The sequence below is a fragment of the Zalophus californianus genome, chromosome 8, assembly GCF_009762305.2.
Source record: "Zalophus californianus isolate mZalCal1 chromosome 8, mZalCal1.pri.v2, whole genome shotgun sequence".
NCBI classification, from domain to species: Eukaryota; Metazoa; Chordata; class Mammalia; order Carnivora; family Otariidae; genus Zalophus; species Zalophus californianus.
The window spans coordinates 24,211,973-24,229,250 of NC_045602.1; the positions used below are offsets into that span (position 1 = coordinate 24,211,973).

The following is a 17,278-nucleotide window of genomic DNA, read 5'->3' on the forward strand; positions in this document are numbered from 1 at the left end:
CAGGAGAGGAAGGGGGAGAAAGGAAGGGGGGAAGGGCCATGCCAGGGGAAGAATGGTCGAGAATGGGCAGCTCTCTAGCATTGGTATGCAAGCACGCACATGGGATATGTGAGAGAGAGTGGGAAATGCAGCAAACTAGGGTTTATATTTGCACACTGACAAGAAAGTTACCAGTCCTGAGATGTAAGGTAAGGAAAACAGAGAACATCTCTCCTTGTCATCTTCTCCTTTCTGTCACCTCATAATGTGATTCTGTCACCTCAGCTTTATATACTCATAAGCTCAAGTCCGCAGGACAGAGGCTTTGGGCTACTCCCAGGCTCTCCTTGACCTCTGGGAGTGGTGTGACCCTCTCCTAGGGTCCGTTCCACTGCCCTTCCCGGCTGTGACCGCTCCCTCACTGTGTTCCTGAACCATAAACCTGTAAACAGGCTGCCTCGGACCCTAGACTCGAGTTGCTTATCCCTGTAGCATGAAGAAGCTAATCAGTGCCAATGTTTTAATTATATTTACATTTCACAAATGATCGAGAGGATCAGCTTATAAAAGCACAAGAAAGTTGAGGCATTCAACCTCTCTGGGCCTTTTAAGACAACAAAGTTATTATGTCCATGTGAATTTCCAGGAAGAAGCTTCTAATTAAGGCTTATTGTTTCTCAGCAGCCATTGGCCGGCAATGTGTCTCATCCTTCCTGTTCATTAGAGAATAGGGGTTGTAGCCTCACAGAATCAGTGCTCACCTTCCGGCCCACTCCTCCTGTGAGCTTGGGAGGATCCCAGAGCTGCCATGATGGCCCCATCACCCCCCACCGCCCCCCCCCGTTGTGTGACTTGGGAACCAGACAGGATATTGCACCTGTGTTCTTGAAGGAAATAAGACCCCTGGTCTACCAGTTGCATGAATGATTAATGAGGGGTAATTAGTCACTGTTGTTAAGCATTTTATAGAAACAAAAATGCTGGCTAAGAGCTAAATGAAGAAGCAAAAGCAGCAAAAGCCAAAAGACTTTACCTCCACCCAAATGCTGCTCAAAGAATCCCAGAATGTTGTAGTGGAGGGAAGGAGGGATTATTCAGAGACCATTTACCCTGTGATTTGCAAACTGAATTGCAGGGCCTTCTAGGCACCCATCAAGCAACTATTTCCCCATGTTTCCTCCCAAAACAAATCACAACCAAAAAGACAAACTAAAGTTCCATGCTCACAGCATAACCTAAAGACAGAGAATGCCAAAAACTTCAAAATAACCACGAGTAAAAAGAAAAAGCACCACATCCTAGCAGTGGGAGCTCTCACACTCCACTCTGGAGGACCTGGCCATTTGGTTCCCATAGTCCCTCATGTTGAGGAACTTTGTCCAGGGGTCTGGGCAGAGAGGAAGTGAAATGTCTCCCAGCTCTTCAGATAGAGAAGTAGATCCCTTTCTATTCCCTTTCAAAACAAAACACAGCCAATTCTGAGATCCATTCTGTCTTGGGGGAAATTAAATAAGCTTTAGACCAATGCACAGGGGACTTGAAAACCTAATATTTGGTTAGTCTGGCTCTGACCTGGTACATAAATTTTAGGAACGGAATCCTTCTCTGACTGATTTGGTAGGTTAGGGCCCCCCTGCTGGTCTCTGGTATCACCTTGAGATTCGGCCTGTCACCCTGCCCACCTATGGCTTGCAACTGAAAGGATACCTTCCATTTGGCTCCCGCTCTCCGGGTCTAGCTGTACCTCCTTTTCTTAGCCTATGTCCCTCTGTCCCCTTAAAGTTGTGCTTCACCAACATCCCCTCTGATATTACCCCAAACGGCAGAGAAGGGTGAAGTCACCCCCCCAGAGTCTGGGGGATCACTTCTAGCAGAAAAGGTCTTAAAGCTCATGTTTTATCTTAAAATTTGTGTGTAGCTTGCGCAAAGCCCAATATATAGCCATGCTAATTTAAATATTAAAATATCCCTCTATTCCAATATTTTGGTAAAATTGAAGGTCTGGAAAAATGTACCATGTTGATTCTCTGGGACTGCGCATGCCCAGAACACTACTACGTATCCTCAAGGTCCAAGTGTCGAAGTGTGAGAAACACTTGCCCCTTTACCCCAACCCACTTGTTGGATCCCGGCCCCTCCCAATTTGCTCACAGCCAAATGCCTTTAGCCATTTCCTGTGTGGACGGGGCTTGGGAGGCAGGGCAGTGAGCCTGATCTCAGACCTGTGGGGCAGGGCACTGAGAGTGGAGCCATCCCGTCCTTGCTCCAGGGGATGTCCTTAGACTTCGCCAAGCCCCTGAAATTGTACAGTTCACTGTTGGTCCAGTTTATCTTGATGACTCATACCAATTATTTGTAGCACGGTTAACTAAGAGTTGCCAAGGCCACTGGATCAACATCATTACGATACACTCTTTGGACTTCGGGAGGGGTGGGACTAACCCTGTTTGATTTCCCACTAGGTTGCAGGCACTGTGTCACATAAGGCGCACACACTGTCATTTAATCCTCACACGGATTAAATCCTTACGGGGAGCAGGTACCACCATCTCCATTTCCTGCGTTAATGATCTAGCACTGCAGGGTGTGATGGATACGTAGCACCCAAACAACTCAGGATCCAAACCCACGTTTTTCTCATCCAAATCCTGTCTCCTTTCCACCGTTCATGATGCAGTGTTCCTTGCTTTTTATTCTGTTGCACCTTTTGCCCTTTTCCCTCCTGATGGCCTCTATCAAGGAATGAAAGAAACAGAGAGGAGGTGAGATCCGAATGTACGATTTCTGCTATCAGCTGTTTCGGGAAGATGGAGAGGATGTGGGAGAGGTGGTGGGTTGAAACCAGTGTCTAAACTGACATTTCTCCTATCTCTGGAATTTATTTATTTGGGTCTGCCTCACAGGGACAGATTTTAAGGAATGGTTACAGAGGGGCCTTAGAGACCTGGGGAGGGAACATAGCTTCACCCAGCCTCTCATTCATCGCCAGCCAGAGCTTTGGTCTCCTTAATAACTGGGGCTTAATCCTCCACATTCGAAGAGATTCCCATTACCCAAAACAATAATTTTTTTAATTACCCAGGCAGAATGGCAATCGCATATTGAATACCAAGGATGATTTAAAACTAATAAATACTTTTGGAAATTCCTTGAACATTTTAATGAATTAAAAGTTATGAAATATTTATAAGCAGTAACAACGCCATTTAGTACCATTAATAATATAAATACATTAGTCAGAGAATGAAATTCATTACTATTTTACTACTAGACATTTATGTCAATGACTGAATATTGCTCCAAATTACTTGTAAAATAGACCAATTATTTTAGTGTGATTAATCTTTTCAATTATTTCTTTTATGTAGTTGTAATTTGAAAGTAATTTTCTTCCGGGAGTACAATGACCTCAGCACACTGGTTCCTTATTTATTTGTATTTAAAAATCTTTTGGCTCTGCCCCCATTTCCGGGTGATTTCCAATGGTCAAATATTTAAAATCGTCGCCCAAGCAATCATTGTTCCCATGTACTTTGCGGGGCATTTTTTAATGGGCTTTATTAGTGATTATGAATAAGCCATTCCAGTGTAAGGAAGTCTCTGCCAACAGCAGCTGTACACGGGTAGGGAAAGGAGGGGCAGAAAAACTCTTTCCTGGTTCCACCAGCTGGGGGCCTGGCTGATTTAGACCCCATCCTCAGTCTGCCAGAAGGACACAGTACGATAAGCATATCCCAGGAGGTTTAGGCTCTTCCTTGGCCACTACGCATCCCTACAAGATTAAGCAGTCTTACTCCTTTGCATGGCACATTGGATTCTGGGCACCCAGTCACAAATAGAAAAATGACTTTATCAGAGATAAAAGCAGAGATTGTTGGGGGTGGGAATGAGGAAAGAGAAGCAGCAGCCTTCGAAACCAGAAAATAGATCTGGGCTTTCAGAGTTTCTGTTGGAAGGGGGGTAAACTTGACCTTGGCCCAATGGCTCAGACGAGGCGCAAGTGGAAAGAAAAAGGTGGGTGCAAACCTGCAAACATACCCTGGGCTAGCTGGGATGAATTATTCCACCCTTGTTCCAGGATGAGGACATTCAGCTCAGTCAGGGGGTGAGGAAGGGAGAAGGCAATAGTATTTATTGTGCCGAGCTCTGTGCCAGGGGCTCTACACATAGCATCAGTTTTTCATTTCCCAACAAACCTATAATTATGTATCATTAGCTCCATTTACTGTTGAGAAAACCCAAAACTCAAAGATTAAAAAAAAAAAAACTCTTCTGAGCTCAGAAGGGTGGTAAGCGATAGACCTGGGATTCCACACTCATTCTGTCTGATTCCAAAGCCTATAATCTCCCTCCTACATTGTAACCAGAAAACCTTTATTCAGTGCTTACCACGAGAAAAGCACTGTTAGTTGCTAATTGGGGTACAGAGATTAAAAAGAAAAAGACACAGTCTTTGATTCTAGGAATTTAGCATCTATTGAGCAAGACACATAAATAACTCTGGAAAGTAGACGGTTCTAAAACGGAAATCTATGGAGACATAATTCTGAGCTGAGACTTCTTGGAGAAGACAGTATTTGAGCCGAGATTTGAAAGAAGTGTGAGGCTTGGGGAGACGGACACTGGGGATGGGAGAGGGAGGGCACTTGACAGGGGGCATAGCTGGAACCAAAGCGTGGGGCGGGAGGTCTTTGGGAAATGTGAGGGGAAATCACAGTTTTAATGCTTATCTTTTTAGCAGTACAATCCACAGACAACTTATGGGTGGGAAATTTTAGAAACAGGTAGTTAAGAAGAATAATGAAAGATAATGGGCCTCGCCCTTCAAGGGAGGGCACCATGAAAACGAATGGACAAGGCTATGGCTGTTATTTCTCCTTGGCTTTCACTTCCAAACAATAGATCCCACCCCTGCAGAGGTGACCCCGTCCCCCGAAGTGACCGACCCGGGCAGTGGCCACCTCGGTGCCGGTGTCATGTTGGCAGGGCCGTGATGCTCGACTCCCGCGTGGCATTTGGTTATTGTTAGCATCCCACGATTTGTTTCTGTGAATAGCACTTTCTCCGTAAGAAACCGAGCAGCAAGGAGGGAGCAGCTATGTTTTTAGAGGCTTCAGGCCAGATGAGTTCCAGAGAGGTCCGGGAGCTCCAGGCATCATGTACAATGCATCTCCACAGTCCTCTTCTCATCGGACCCTCACGGTGAAGGTCATTGTTGGGACCACCACTGACATATGGTTATTCCTGTTTTAAATAAAAAACAATCCATGTGCCAATTCTGATAGAGACCTTTAATGTCCCCTCTGATCCAAAGAGTTGACGAGGCTAGGGTAAATAAAAGGTTGAAAGGGAACGTTGGTCCCCCGAAGGCTGGTTCAGTGCTCATTCCGTGGTATTTCTGAGAAAGACATGGGAACCAGTTCAGAGGAAGACAATCTCTACAAATGGAGCATTTATTCAATACCTCTGGTGCAGATTAAATGTAAGTCAGGGATGCCCTTTGGTGAGCAGTTTTGTGTGAAGTAGGACGGGGATCTTAAGGCCGCCACACCAAAACTCAGTCCTAAGACAGAAGCAAGTTTATATCGGTGTCACTGTACGTTCAGTTTAGTATGTGCTCAATAAATGTTTGTCGAACGAATGAGCAAATGCACGGATGGGGAGATGGATGATTCTGCTACATAGAGCGTTTTCTGCTGGCAGCTCCAAGAGAGCACCCCAGTAATCTCCGTTTTACAAACACAGACTGAGGATCCTGCTGGGGTGTTGCTTGCTGTTGGAACAGAAAATGCCCAGTTTTGGCCACGCTGTCAGGAGCCCGGGAGCCTATGCCTCATTTTACCCAGCTGGATTTTGGAGCCTACTCCAGAGGCTGATTAGTTCCACATGGCTGGCCAAGATGAGAATCCATTCGTTCAGCTTCTTTCCTTTCCTCTTGTCCCCCTCTTGGCCTAAGGAGAGCATCCTTGCCTGGCCAGTGTTGTCTTTGGTGGAAGAGGAGAAGATAGAGGGAACAAGGCTGGAACACGCCACACATTTTTGTTGTTGTTGTTACCGGAAACATTCATACAGAGCTAGTAGCTCTGTATCTAGCATCTCAAACCTAGGATCCAGTGAGACAAGAACTTGCTTTGTGTAGATGGGCCACTGCCCAAAGTATAACAGCCTTGTACTTAGTCTTAACTGTTTAAGGAAGGTATAGTTAATGTAACAATTTTTGGCTATCACATTTTACATAAGCACAGAATCTTATGATCAAAAAGCTGGAATTAATAGGAGAGTTGAAAATCAGGATGTCCAGTGGTTCTCAAACTGTATTTTATGAAACCCCATGGTGGTGGTGGGGCGTGGGTGTCAAGGCCTGTGGAGCAAGTGGGTTCTGGGCCCCCTACTTATCACTTCCCCTGGGCATCTCTGCTTGTATAATTTTATTTATTTAATTTTTAAATTTTTTTGTGCATTCTTAAAATTTTTTTATTGTAGCACAAACATACATGGTAAGTTGCTTGTGTAATTTTATATACTGGACTTCTATATAGGACTTTATTTGAATTAAGCATTCAGCCTCTAAAAAATGTTTGAAGTCCATAGATCCAGTTTAAATGCCATCATTTTAGGCCCAGAGAGGTTAAGATATCTGCACATCCCCAACTCTTTTGGGACATGTGTTTTAAGGTATCCATGGTGGTGGGACTGCTTTTGATGTTTTGTATTCCTGCCCCTTCCTACAAGACCGAAGTTAATGAAATAACCCCTCAGGGGTAACATGAGGATTATGACATCCTCTCTGCTGAACAGATCAGAGGAGGTAATGTGTATGAAAATGTCTCAGTAGGGTAAGAAACCAAGAGTGCTTCTTGTGGAGAAATCTGTTTGTGAGCTGAATGTGGTTCTGACCTAGGAAATCTCAGATGTGATTCTCGTAGGTTCATGAAAGGGAACAGGAACCCAGGGGACCGGCAGTAAAATGTATTTAGGCTCACCTAGGTGCCATCTGCAGCTCTTTGATGTTATGGATGGGGGTGTCCACTGTTGGTCAGTGGACAGCAGTACACCTAAACTACCTCTGACCAACCAAGGCAGGGAGAGGGAGGTTCCGAATTAGCATCTTAGAAAAATCGAGAACTTGACAATCATGAGGTGAAGGTAGAAATCATACTGGGCTGGTCAGTTATTTAGTGTGTCGAAGTTCAAGGTAAATCACTGGGTGGTTTGTTCATTCAATTTCCACTGGTGAGGGAGGCAGAATAGATGCTTTCTGGCATGTTTTCCAGCAGGTAGCAATAACACGTAGCAGCAAGAGCATGGGTGCTGGAGCATATGACCTCTAATATCAGCTGTGAGATGTGGGATAAATTACGTAAGTCTCTGTGCCTTGATTTCCCTATCCATATCATGGAAATGTTGATAATGATAATACATTCCTCATTGCACTGTTGTAAGGATTAAATGAGTTAATATATGCAACAAGTTTAGAACAGGGCCTGGCACATAGAAGGTGTGAGATGGGTGTTTGCAATAATGTATATTCCTTTCTTTAAAGATTTATTTTTATTTATTTATTTGAGAGAGAGAGAGTGCACACAAGCAGGGGGTGGAGCAGAGGGAGAGGGAGGGGGAGAAGAAGAGAAGCAGACTCCCTGCAGAGTGTGGAGCCTGAAAGGGGGGGGGGCGCTTGATCTCATGACCCTGAGGTCATGACCTGAGCTGAAATCAAGAGTCGGATGCTCAACGAACTGAGCCACCCAGGAGCCCCCAATAACGTATATTCTTATGAGCTGCTCAGAGGCACAGGGTTTTTCAAATCTTTTACAAGAAGCTAGCCCTGCCCCCCCCTTTTTTAAAGAGGGTTTTTCTTTTGTTCTTTTTTTAATTTTTAATTTTTAATTTATTTGAGAGAGAGAATGAGAGAGAGAGAGAGAGCACACATGAGAGGGGAGAGGGTCAGAGGGAGAAGCAGACTCCCCGCTGAGCAGGGAGCCCGATGCAGGACTCGATCCTGGGACTCCAGGATCATGACCTGAGCCGAAGGCAGTCGCTTAACCGACTGAGCCACCCAGGCGCCCTAGCCCTGCCCTTTCTGACACGCGTTTTTCCATAGGCTCCTCTGAACGTGAGGGGTCCTGATGAGTGTCCTGCACCATTCTATTGCTTTGGACTGTCTGCTGAAGGCGGGTCTTTGTGAATGGGTGAACGGTTCCCTGGGAGCCCAGGCATGGGTGTCTCTGGGGGCTGATACCCTTCCCATCACTGCCAAGTATACACACTGGCTTTTTTAAGATCAGGGAAAAACCTCTTCTAAGCAATTTCCACCTACTGCTACCTTCTTTTGGCAGTAGTAGGGTAATAGCCCAAAGCTAAAAAAGCAGGAGCAGTATTTATCAATTGATTGATTGACTAACAATCAGTCAACAAGTATTTAAGCAGTGTTTTCTATGTGTTTAGCGCTGTGTTAACTGTCCCCTGGGGAAATAAAAGAAATACAAGACAAGATCCCAAACCTCAAGTTAGGGCCCCAAAATGACTAACTGGGAAATAACTGTAAAGCAGCTACTAAATCTAGATGTAGAGAGCAAAGTATTCAGAGAAGAATTTCTATGGCTGTGAACGATGTTCTGGAGGGTTTGGGCCCTAAACTGGATCCTCAGTGATGAGTCTGCATTCAAAACGGAAGGCCTGGGACCAAGCTGGTTTTCTGTACACTGCCTCAGCCTGACTAGAGGGCCAGGGGTGTGAGAGAACAGAGGGCATAACGTTGGACAGGTATTGAGACCAGATTTTAAAGAAGCTTGGAAATCACGCAGAGACACTGAGGGCTTTCCAGGCAGGACAGAGCAGTGGTAAAAGTACCCAAGTCAGAGTCGAGATGGCCCTGATGTCACTCTCAGCTCTACCACCAACCAGCTGGGTGATCTTCAGCCCATCACTTGCCTGGACCCAGGAATGAGTGAGATGGCCCACTCTAGCTCCCATGTTTCTGATGTGGGAGGCAATAAGAAGTTACTGAGGTCTCCTGAAAATGACACATGGAGAGGAAATGTGTGCTAATGTGTGAGGGCTGGGTAACGCTATCAGGGAGACCAGCTGGCTACTGCCAAAGCCCAAGAATGCGTAACAAAGGCCTGGAAAAGGCACGCTGCTGAGGAAATGAAGTCAGAAGGGTAAATTCAAGAGACAGCAACAGTAGCATCTAGACAGCAACGGATAGGATGAAAAGCAGCCACGAGTCTAGAGCCCAGGGCCTGGCCATCTGGATGCAAGAATAAGAGGATGAGTTAAAGACAATTCTAAGGCTTTTGGCAACAAATTTAAAACCCCAGCCTCTACACATTCCATACAGGTGACAGAGCTTTGTGGACAGAAACATTGGCTTGGTGGTCAGACTGACTTGGGATGGAGTTGGGCTCCATCTTTCCCTAACTGAATGACCTGGGCAAGTTTTGAAACTTCTGTGAGCCTCAGATTCCCCATCTGTAGATAAGGATAACAGAACCTGCTTCATAGCATTATGGTAAAGTTCCCAAAAGGATCAGCATTTCCCTTTGCACGTGGTAAGTGCTCTGTTGATGTTAGCTTTTATTGCTTCTTAACTGAGCACTTATTAAGTGTTACACAGTGTGATAGCTGTCAGGATTCAGAGAGGAAAGAGGATGGCCTCTGCCCTGATGATACCCACAGATAAGTATCATCTCCTATGCAGGGAGAATTGTCCCAACATCCCCTGTAAGGCTTCTCCGGACCAACTAAAATGGCACCTCTTTATGTGGGCGAAGGAAGAGCTGTAGAGTTCTACAGATGTGTCTCCTTTCATATTCCTTCTGTGTCTCATCAGGAGGGGACCGAGTTGCTATCAGAAAATAGACCAGGCATTCTGCAGACCTATCTACAACCCAGGCTAACATGCCACCAGCCCTGTTCACCCCCTCAAAGATAACACTTCTCTCTCCTTATCGCTTTCTTTTCATGACCTGATCAAAGCAATACATCAGAAAACACAACCATTTGTCTACATCAAATAAGCCTTGAGCATACCTCTGAAATAACTCTTTCCATTTAAAAATGTGAGTGTAGTTTTAGGAGGCTTCTTATGTTTGCAACTTGTCCACACCAACTGATGTGCACCTGAAATTGTTCCATGATGGGGAGGAGAATTAGAAGTTCTCAGGAAACACAGGAGTCACTTTGTTTTTCCTCTGCTCTGTGCTTTACACATCCACACTTATTTCTTCATACCCACTGGTGGCCACAGGAGTCCAAGTCAGAGAAGGAGTGCAGAGAACATCTGCTTCTCCATGGAGACCCTCTGTTTTTAGACATGAGCTTCTGAAGGGAGGTAGCTGGGACATGAGAACCTCCCTAGGTCTCTTGGCCAATTTACCTTCTCAAGGGAATTAGAAGCAGACTTCTTTTCTCTGTCCTCTTAGAGACTGTTCTGCCAGAAGACATACTTTTTGGATCATTAGAGAAAGTTAGAGAGGTCACCTCTCTTGGTTTCATAAGGGTAGAGAGGCCGACAAGAAACAGGTCCTTGAAACTCTGCAACAAACTCACTGCAAATGCAACATAAGATACAGAGGAAGAATTTCGTAGGTGAAAGGGAGTTGTAGGGGTAAGGGAGGAAAAATGTGCATAACTGGTTGAGAGCCTTGACTCAGAGGTATGAAGAATTTTTGCAGGAGGATGGGCTGGGCCTGATATCTGGGGTTTTGTAGTCTCTTATTCCCTTCTCCTGACCATTGTTCAAATGAGATTAGGCCAATTCTGGGAACTGATACCTTCTCCCTGTCACATTCCTGTTAACTGGCTCCATTTCAACAGATCGCCTCTTTTGGATGGCACACAGACCTTTGACATCAGCAAGGACTGATGATGTCCAGAGCCATCCACAAATCTGCAAGTTTGTGAACATGGAAACATTTGTACAAGCTCCTGGCTTTCTCCCAAACCACATGTTTCTTATACATTGCCTCCCATCACAGGTTAACCACCTTTTCAACTAGAACTGAAATTCAATCTATCACATTATGATGATTTTTCTTTTTTCTCACACATAACCCAGTTTTCATTAAAGGAAAAAAAAAAACACCACTTTGTGAAGGTTCTTTCAAGACCAGCAACGAATGAAGAGCCATAGCAGCATAAGAAACTGGGAGGTCAGCGGTCTCCTAAGGGAGTCCCCTTTGTATAGCACCTCTAAGAGGCCCAAGATTCAAAGCTGGGCCTCTATGCAATAGATTGCTGTGTGTTCTGAGCCTTCATGGCTGCTCATGAACAGTTTAAATTGAGAACTTAGGTCTGGGAGTACCACAGGCTTCCTTCCTCTCCAAACTTCATTCTTGGTCCTCTCAGACCACAGATTCTGTGGCACACGGGAGAGCTCCCTTCCCACTGAACCTCTGGGCAGACGCAGGCACAGAAGAAGAGCAATAATGAAAACAACTTCTTCCTGAAGATCTGTATAATTCAAGCCCATCTCCTATACCTTCTACACGTGGGAAACAATAGAGGGTGTTTATCGTTATGACCCTAGGTCTTCTGAACAATCAAGGACAGATCAACCTCCTGTATCTATTGATGATTCATTTCCTCCTGTTTACCAATCAGACTTGAAGCAGTGTCTAATGAAAGCTAAATAGGTGATCTTGAAAACAAGAGTAGAAGGTCAAAAACTCTCTAGAGGGAGGGGAAATAAGCTTATCAGAAACCTATACAGATATAACTACTGTGATTGAGTATTGCATTTAGTTCAGTTTCCTGGCAACAAAGGCAAAGAGAAAAAAACAACAACAAATTATTCTTCAGGAGAGAGATGCTTTTTCTTGGTAACAAATCTTGAATGTGGGACTTATGCAAAGGAATTCAATGACAGAGTGGACAGTGCCCTAATGGTATTTACAAAATAATCAAAACATTTCATATATAACCATTTCCCAAGTTGCCCCTTAATAACAGTAGGAATCAAGTCATTAAAAATACTTAGTCATAAATTTTGCCTCAGGGAAAAAAAGTAAAATAATCACTATCAAGTTGGAGGGGTAAGGAGTGGGTAGAGATACAGGTGAAAGAAAAATGGTAGAATGTTGATAATTATTGAAACTGAGTTGAAGGTATATAGGGGTCACTGCACTATTCTATTTATTTGCATACATTTGAAATTCTCCACAATAAAAAACCAAAGCAAACCAAACCAAACCAACATAGCTGAAAGCATTTGGCAGCCCGGGAAATTAAGCTGATATGTTCTCTAACAAAGACTATATTCTGTTTGATGAAGTTTTAAGGTAAGCAGATATAAAGTTATACTCAGTCTTTGAAAGTTGATCAGCTGGGCTGTGGAGCACTAGATAATATTCAGAACCAGCCCCAAGGCACCATAGACTTTACTAGATAAGCAAACACATGCCCAGCTAATCGTGGCAGCAGGTTATGGACACACTTAAGACAGCAAGCTACCAAGGAAGGGAAGAGAAAGCCAGATTCAGATACCTTCACTGCAGTTCTTCAGGGCAAAGAAGTCCACTGCAGACAAACTTCGGTTTCCACTCGAGATATATTCCAGGGCCACTCGGAAGGGATTCTCTGGACGCCCAATTCTTCCCTGAAGTACCGTCCATCTGGTCACATTGGAAAGCAGAGGGGAAGAGCAGAGAGAAACAGTGATGAGAAGCAGGGCTAACTTGCACAGAGATTCTGTAGTGATTTCTAGGCCCACACTCTTCATGGGCCCCAAACGATGCCACCCTAAGAGGCTCTGAGAATGACTCTGACAGCAACATGCAAACGTTTGTTTCCTTCTTGTCCAGCTAACCCAGAGACCCACTTCTCAAACCCACTGTAGCCTCTGGTGTTTCTTCCGTTATATTCTTTCAGGCAACTGCAGACCTTCCGACTGCTTTAGTAGTTAATCTTATGGGAAAAGAATATATGTACTTAAGAATATCTGTTGGCAGAGTGAAGGGATAATCTTCAAAAACATGTATCGGTGGATCTGTAATTATCTTTGGAAAGAATTTTGGCTTTCAGAATTTTTTCTGATCCCAAAGTCTCATAACCCTTGAGTTTGCTATGTGGTCACTTAAGGGAAGTGATCAAGGGTTACTTATTTACTTCAGGAAAATTAAAAGTGCACCAAAGCATGTAGTTTGGGGTAAAAGGTACCTAAGATTGGTGTGAACTCTGCAAAAAGGTGCAAACAGAAGAAGATAGAAGTAGGTCAAATGGTGAGCTCTGCAGCCATCTATGATCAAGGACACGGACACCGCTGGAGAACAGAGAATAAGCTGAATGAACATTTTTTATACCTCACTCATGCTATTAACCTCTCGGAATAGCCTCCTGTCACTGATTGGAACATCAAATTTATTTTCCACCATTGATTCAGGTTTCTTAAACATATACAATTATGCTGACATTTTGTGTGGTGAATGGCAATTACCTGGACTACTTCAGACTTTTTGTCCTTTAAAAAACAGTTTTATTGAGGTATAATTGACATACAGTAAATTGCGTGTCCTAAAAATGCATAGCTTGGTGACTTAAAGTGTATGAATTGATGAGGTTTGACATATGAATATACCCATGAACTCCTCACAGTGTTTCATAGTGTCCTACCATGATGTAAGGCCTTAGGTAGGTTGGCCAGTACAAGTGCAAAGGAATTTAGGGAAAGATTAGCTTTCTGTTTTAAAAAAAATGTTTAAAGCACCCCCAGCCCTGCAAGGTAGAAAGTGATGCTCACCATAAAAAAATATTAAAGATCCAACCATTCAGAAAAGTTGGCAAAGGAAATTAAAAGTCACCCAGAAGCTCATTATCTAGAGATAACCATGGTCAACACCACAGTGGAGCCTTTTAGTTACACTTTTATATAAACAAGGCCATCATCTTCCACATGCTCTCTGTGAGTGGACTTTGCCACTCAATTGTATGTCGGGAGACAATAAATACAGACTATGTGATGAGTTCAATGATTGCATTTTTAATGATTTGTGCATTGCTTCTGAGTTTTTCCCTTCGTGATCATGCTGAGGCTAGCCCTGTGTATCTCTGTAAATACTGCCTTAAGACAAATTCTTAGAACCCCAGTTAAAGTGCATGCACACTGAGAACTCTGAGCATATTGTCAGTCCTCCAACAGTGCATCAGAGAGCCCATTTCTCCATCTGCTTGTTAACGTTGGATCTCATCACATCTGTCCTGTCTTTGCTGCCTTTTGATGATGAAGGCATCGCCTAAGGCAATCGGTGGTCTTTCAGTGGGGTGCCCTTGCATGGCAGTTTTGAGTCTCCAGGCCTGCCACGTTGCGGGGTATGCAGTGGGAATCAGCTGAGTGAAGAAGGTAGTTTTGTTCTCTATGCTCTTCTGTAGTTAATTCAGATCACCAGAGCCAATGCCTCAGCCATTTAAGACAAGTGTATTAAGTTTCCCCACAATAGACGCTGTAGAAGGGATTATTGCTGTTGTAGAGTTTGTTCCCTGTTACGGTACCCAGCAGGATTCCTATCCAAAATAAAACCAGTGCAATTGAATAAGGAAAAGGAGGCCTTTCGGTTTAAATGTGGAGCTGTCAAAGAAATAAATATTTGAAAAGCAAATGTAAATGCAGCGTTCTTAAGAAAAAAAACACACAAAGAGAGCAGAATTTTTCTTGTCCTTCTGAAAAAATAAAGAACCTTATTTTTGAGGAAAGATGGTGGAGAAACGCCTGACTATTCATATTCTGCCAAAATTGTAGCTCTCTGCTGCAAGGAATGATGGCTTTTAATTCCAGGTACACTGTGGCCCTTGACAATGATTTCCATTTCTATATTGGCATTAGCCCTCTGGATAAATGTGTCAAGAGTTTTAGGAATTAGTTTCTGAGTTACTGATGCAATAACTTTTGTCTGAAATTCTCTGGCCTCCCATAGTTTACTGTTGCAGCTTTAATAACTTTCAAAGCAGTTGCCAAACATGTATTTTATGACCAGGGAAGTTGGGATAAGAAAAGGGCAAGTTTGTACCTAGGGTCAGCTTTGTTTAAGAGACAGCAGAAACAGGAACAGCAAATGCAAGCTCTCTTTTCTGTCTGACTCCATTTTCTTTGCTCATATCCCTGCAGTCATGAGATTCCCTTATTAGGGTTCTATTTTCCTCTTTGGCTGTGGCAAAGAGGGAAAGGTTATGTTGCGGGAGGGAAAGTTATGTTCTGACCTAGATCCTCCTAGAGACCAACGTGCAGCTGTGTCCATGGGCTGGGGATTTGTGGGTATCTGAGCACTGGTGCTTCAATCAATCAACGTGACAGTGTGGGGAGTCCATCTGGATTCTGGGAAGCCAGAAAGACTGTATGGTCAGCCTGTCACCATCCATTATCTTCCAGTTGTCTCTCTAGAGTTCTCCACTTCCAGTTTTGGCTCTGCCCCTCAAGTGTCTGATGACTTTGGATAAGGCACTTTACTCTGAATGCCTGAAATTTTGGATCTTTTCTGATCAATGTATTCTCAACCAGAGAAAGTGTCTCCAAATTTGTGTGAATTTGCTGAGGAAAAAAAACCTGACCACACATTTTTGCTGAGTGGTTACATCATACTGAATAAATTAGAACCCATGTTAAAAAAAAAAAAAAAAGCCAGGAGGGTTGGTTTGTGAATATCAAGGTCGATTTCTGAGTTGGAGACTGAAAATAGGACATATAAAGGCCACTCAGTTGGGAGTTGGGAGCTGAATCCTGGGTTCTGGTTTTGGATCTGCATGGGTTAGGCTATGTTCCTGTACCTCCTTGGGGTTTAGTTCCTTTGTTAGCAAAATGCAAGGATTGAATCAAAAGTTCTCCAAGGTCCCTTATTGATCTGGTGCTTACACTTCTCTAGCAATTTGTAGGAGTCCTAGTGACAACACACTTCATGAAACCTCTGAAAGCTGCAATGCGCAAACAATATTCTACAGAAGGTGGAAGAAGTGATTAGTCAAAGAATTAGAGATTTCTATCTGTAAAGAGACTAAGTTCCATCCCTTCAGAGAAATGGAGCAACTTGCCCAAGGTCACATTTTTGGTTACCTGCAGACCTAAGATTAAAGTCAAGTATATTATTGCTCCCAGACTGCAAGGACAAGAGACAAGGCAACCTATGGTTCAGTTTGTATACTCAGTCACCATACTCAGTCACCACTCCGTATCACTGGAATCCCGGAAACAGAAAAGGAGATACCTACTTCGCATTATTAGAAGAATCACCAGTCTGGGTTATAAGGATACACAGGCCAGCCAGATAGTAAAATACATCGTCAGAAAATGCACACACAAACCCAAAAAATCCTAAGAAGCTCTGACATGGTCACAAGCATCTCCAAGGTACCCCCCACTCCATACCAGGTTAGTCTGTACATTTTTAAAGGAAACCGTCAGCACATCTGATGTGAAGCCAGCTGCTGATGAGATTGAAAGTTTAGCATCCATGACTCAAGGAGGATGAAGGCATGAAGTTATTTAAAGCCCAGAGAGGGGCACCTGGGTGGCTCAGTCGTTAAGCATCTGCCTTCGGCTCAGGTCATAATCCCAGGGTCCTGGGATTGAGCCCTGCATTGGGCTCCCTGCTCTGTGGGGAGTCTGCTTCTCCCTCTCCCACTCCCCCTGCTTGTGTTCCCTCTCTCGCTGTCTTTCTCTCTGTCAAATAAATAAAGTCTTAAAAAAAAATAAAGCCCAGAGAGAAGGGAACTTTTTGATGGCCCATGAGGACTATGGATGGCAGTTGATAAGACAGAGAAATATGTGTTACTTTGCTATTGTGTGCTCTTCTAATAGGCATGATGCTGACATGGGGCTGGCTCACAAAGCAAGCCTTTGAACCCTACATGCTATTCAATGGGATGCCTTTCTGAGATGGTTTTAGTTGTTGCAATATCGTGAGGCCTAGAGTCAGTTCTCAGCTCTACCATCTAGTTAGCTAAATGATCTTAAGCAAATAATTTAACTTCTCTGATCTTCAGTTTCCTTATTTTTAAGATGGAAATCATAATGCCTAGCTCACTGGATTGTTGTGAGGATTTGTCAGAAGGATGTATGCAAAAGGACATCCTTTTGGGATGTAGTAGAAGCTATTTTTATAGAAGACCACGGCTTTCTTCATGGAATGGCACTGGTCCATGAAACTATCAGTATCTCAACTCATTTATGAAATTCAAGGGGGAAAGGAATGTACGTAAAAGAAAGGGAGAAAAGCATTTGTAATTTATCAATAGCAGACACCTTATTTACTTAAGCCAGACAAAAGTCTTCATTTTTAAACGGATCTTCATGTGTTAAGCACAGCCCAAAGAA

At 43.7% G+C, this 17,278-nt stretch overlaps 1 protein-coding gene across 1 annotated transcript in view; it reads right to left on the bottom strand.

Annotated features, from left to right (window-relative positions):
- The window catches only part of ALK (ALK receptor tyrosine kinase), a 685,531-nt gene that overhangs the window by 177,550 nt on the left and 490,703 nt on the right, over positions 1–17,278 (bottom strand). Inside the window, exon 5 of the mRNA XM_027621933.2 lies at positions 12,466–12,593. Within this exon, the coding sequence (XP_027477734.1) occupies positions 12,466–12,593 (128 nt within the window). The remainder of the gene's footprint in view (positions 1–12,465; positions 12,594–17,278) is intronic.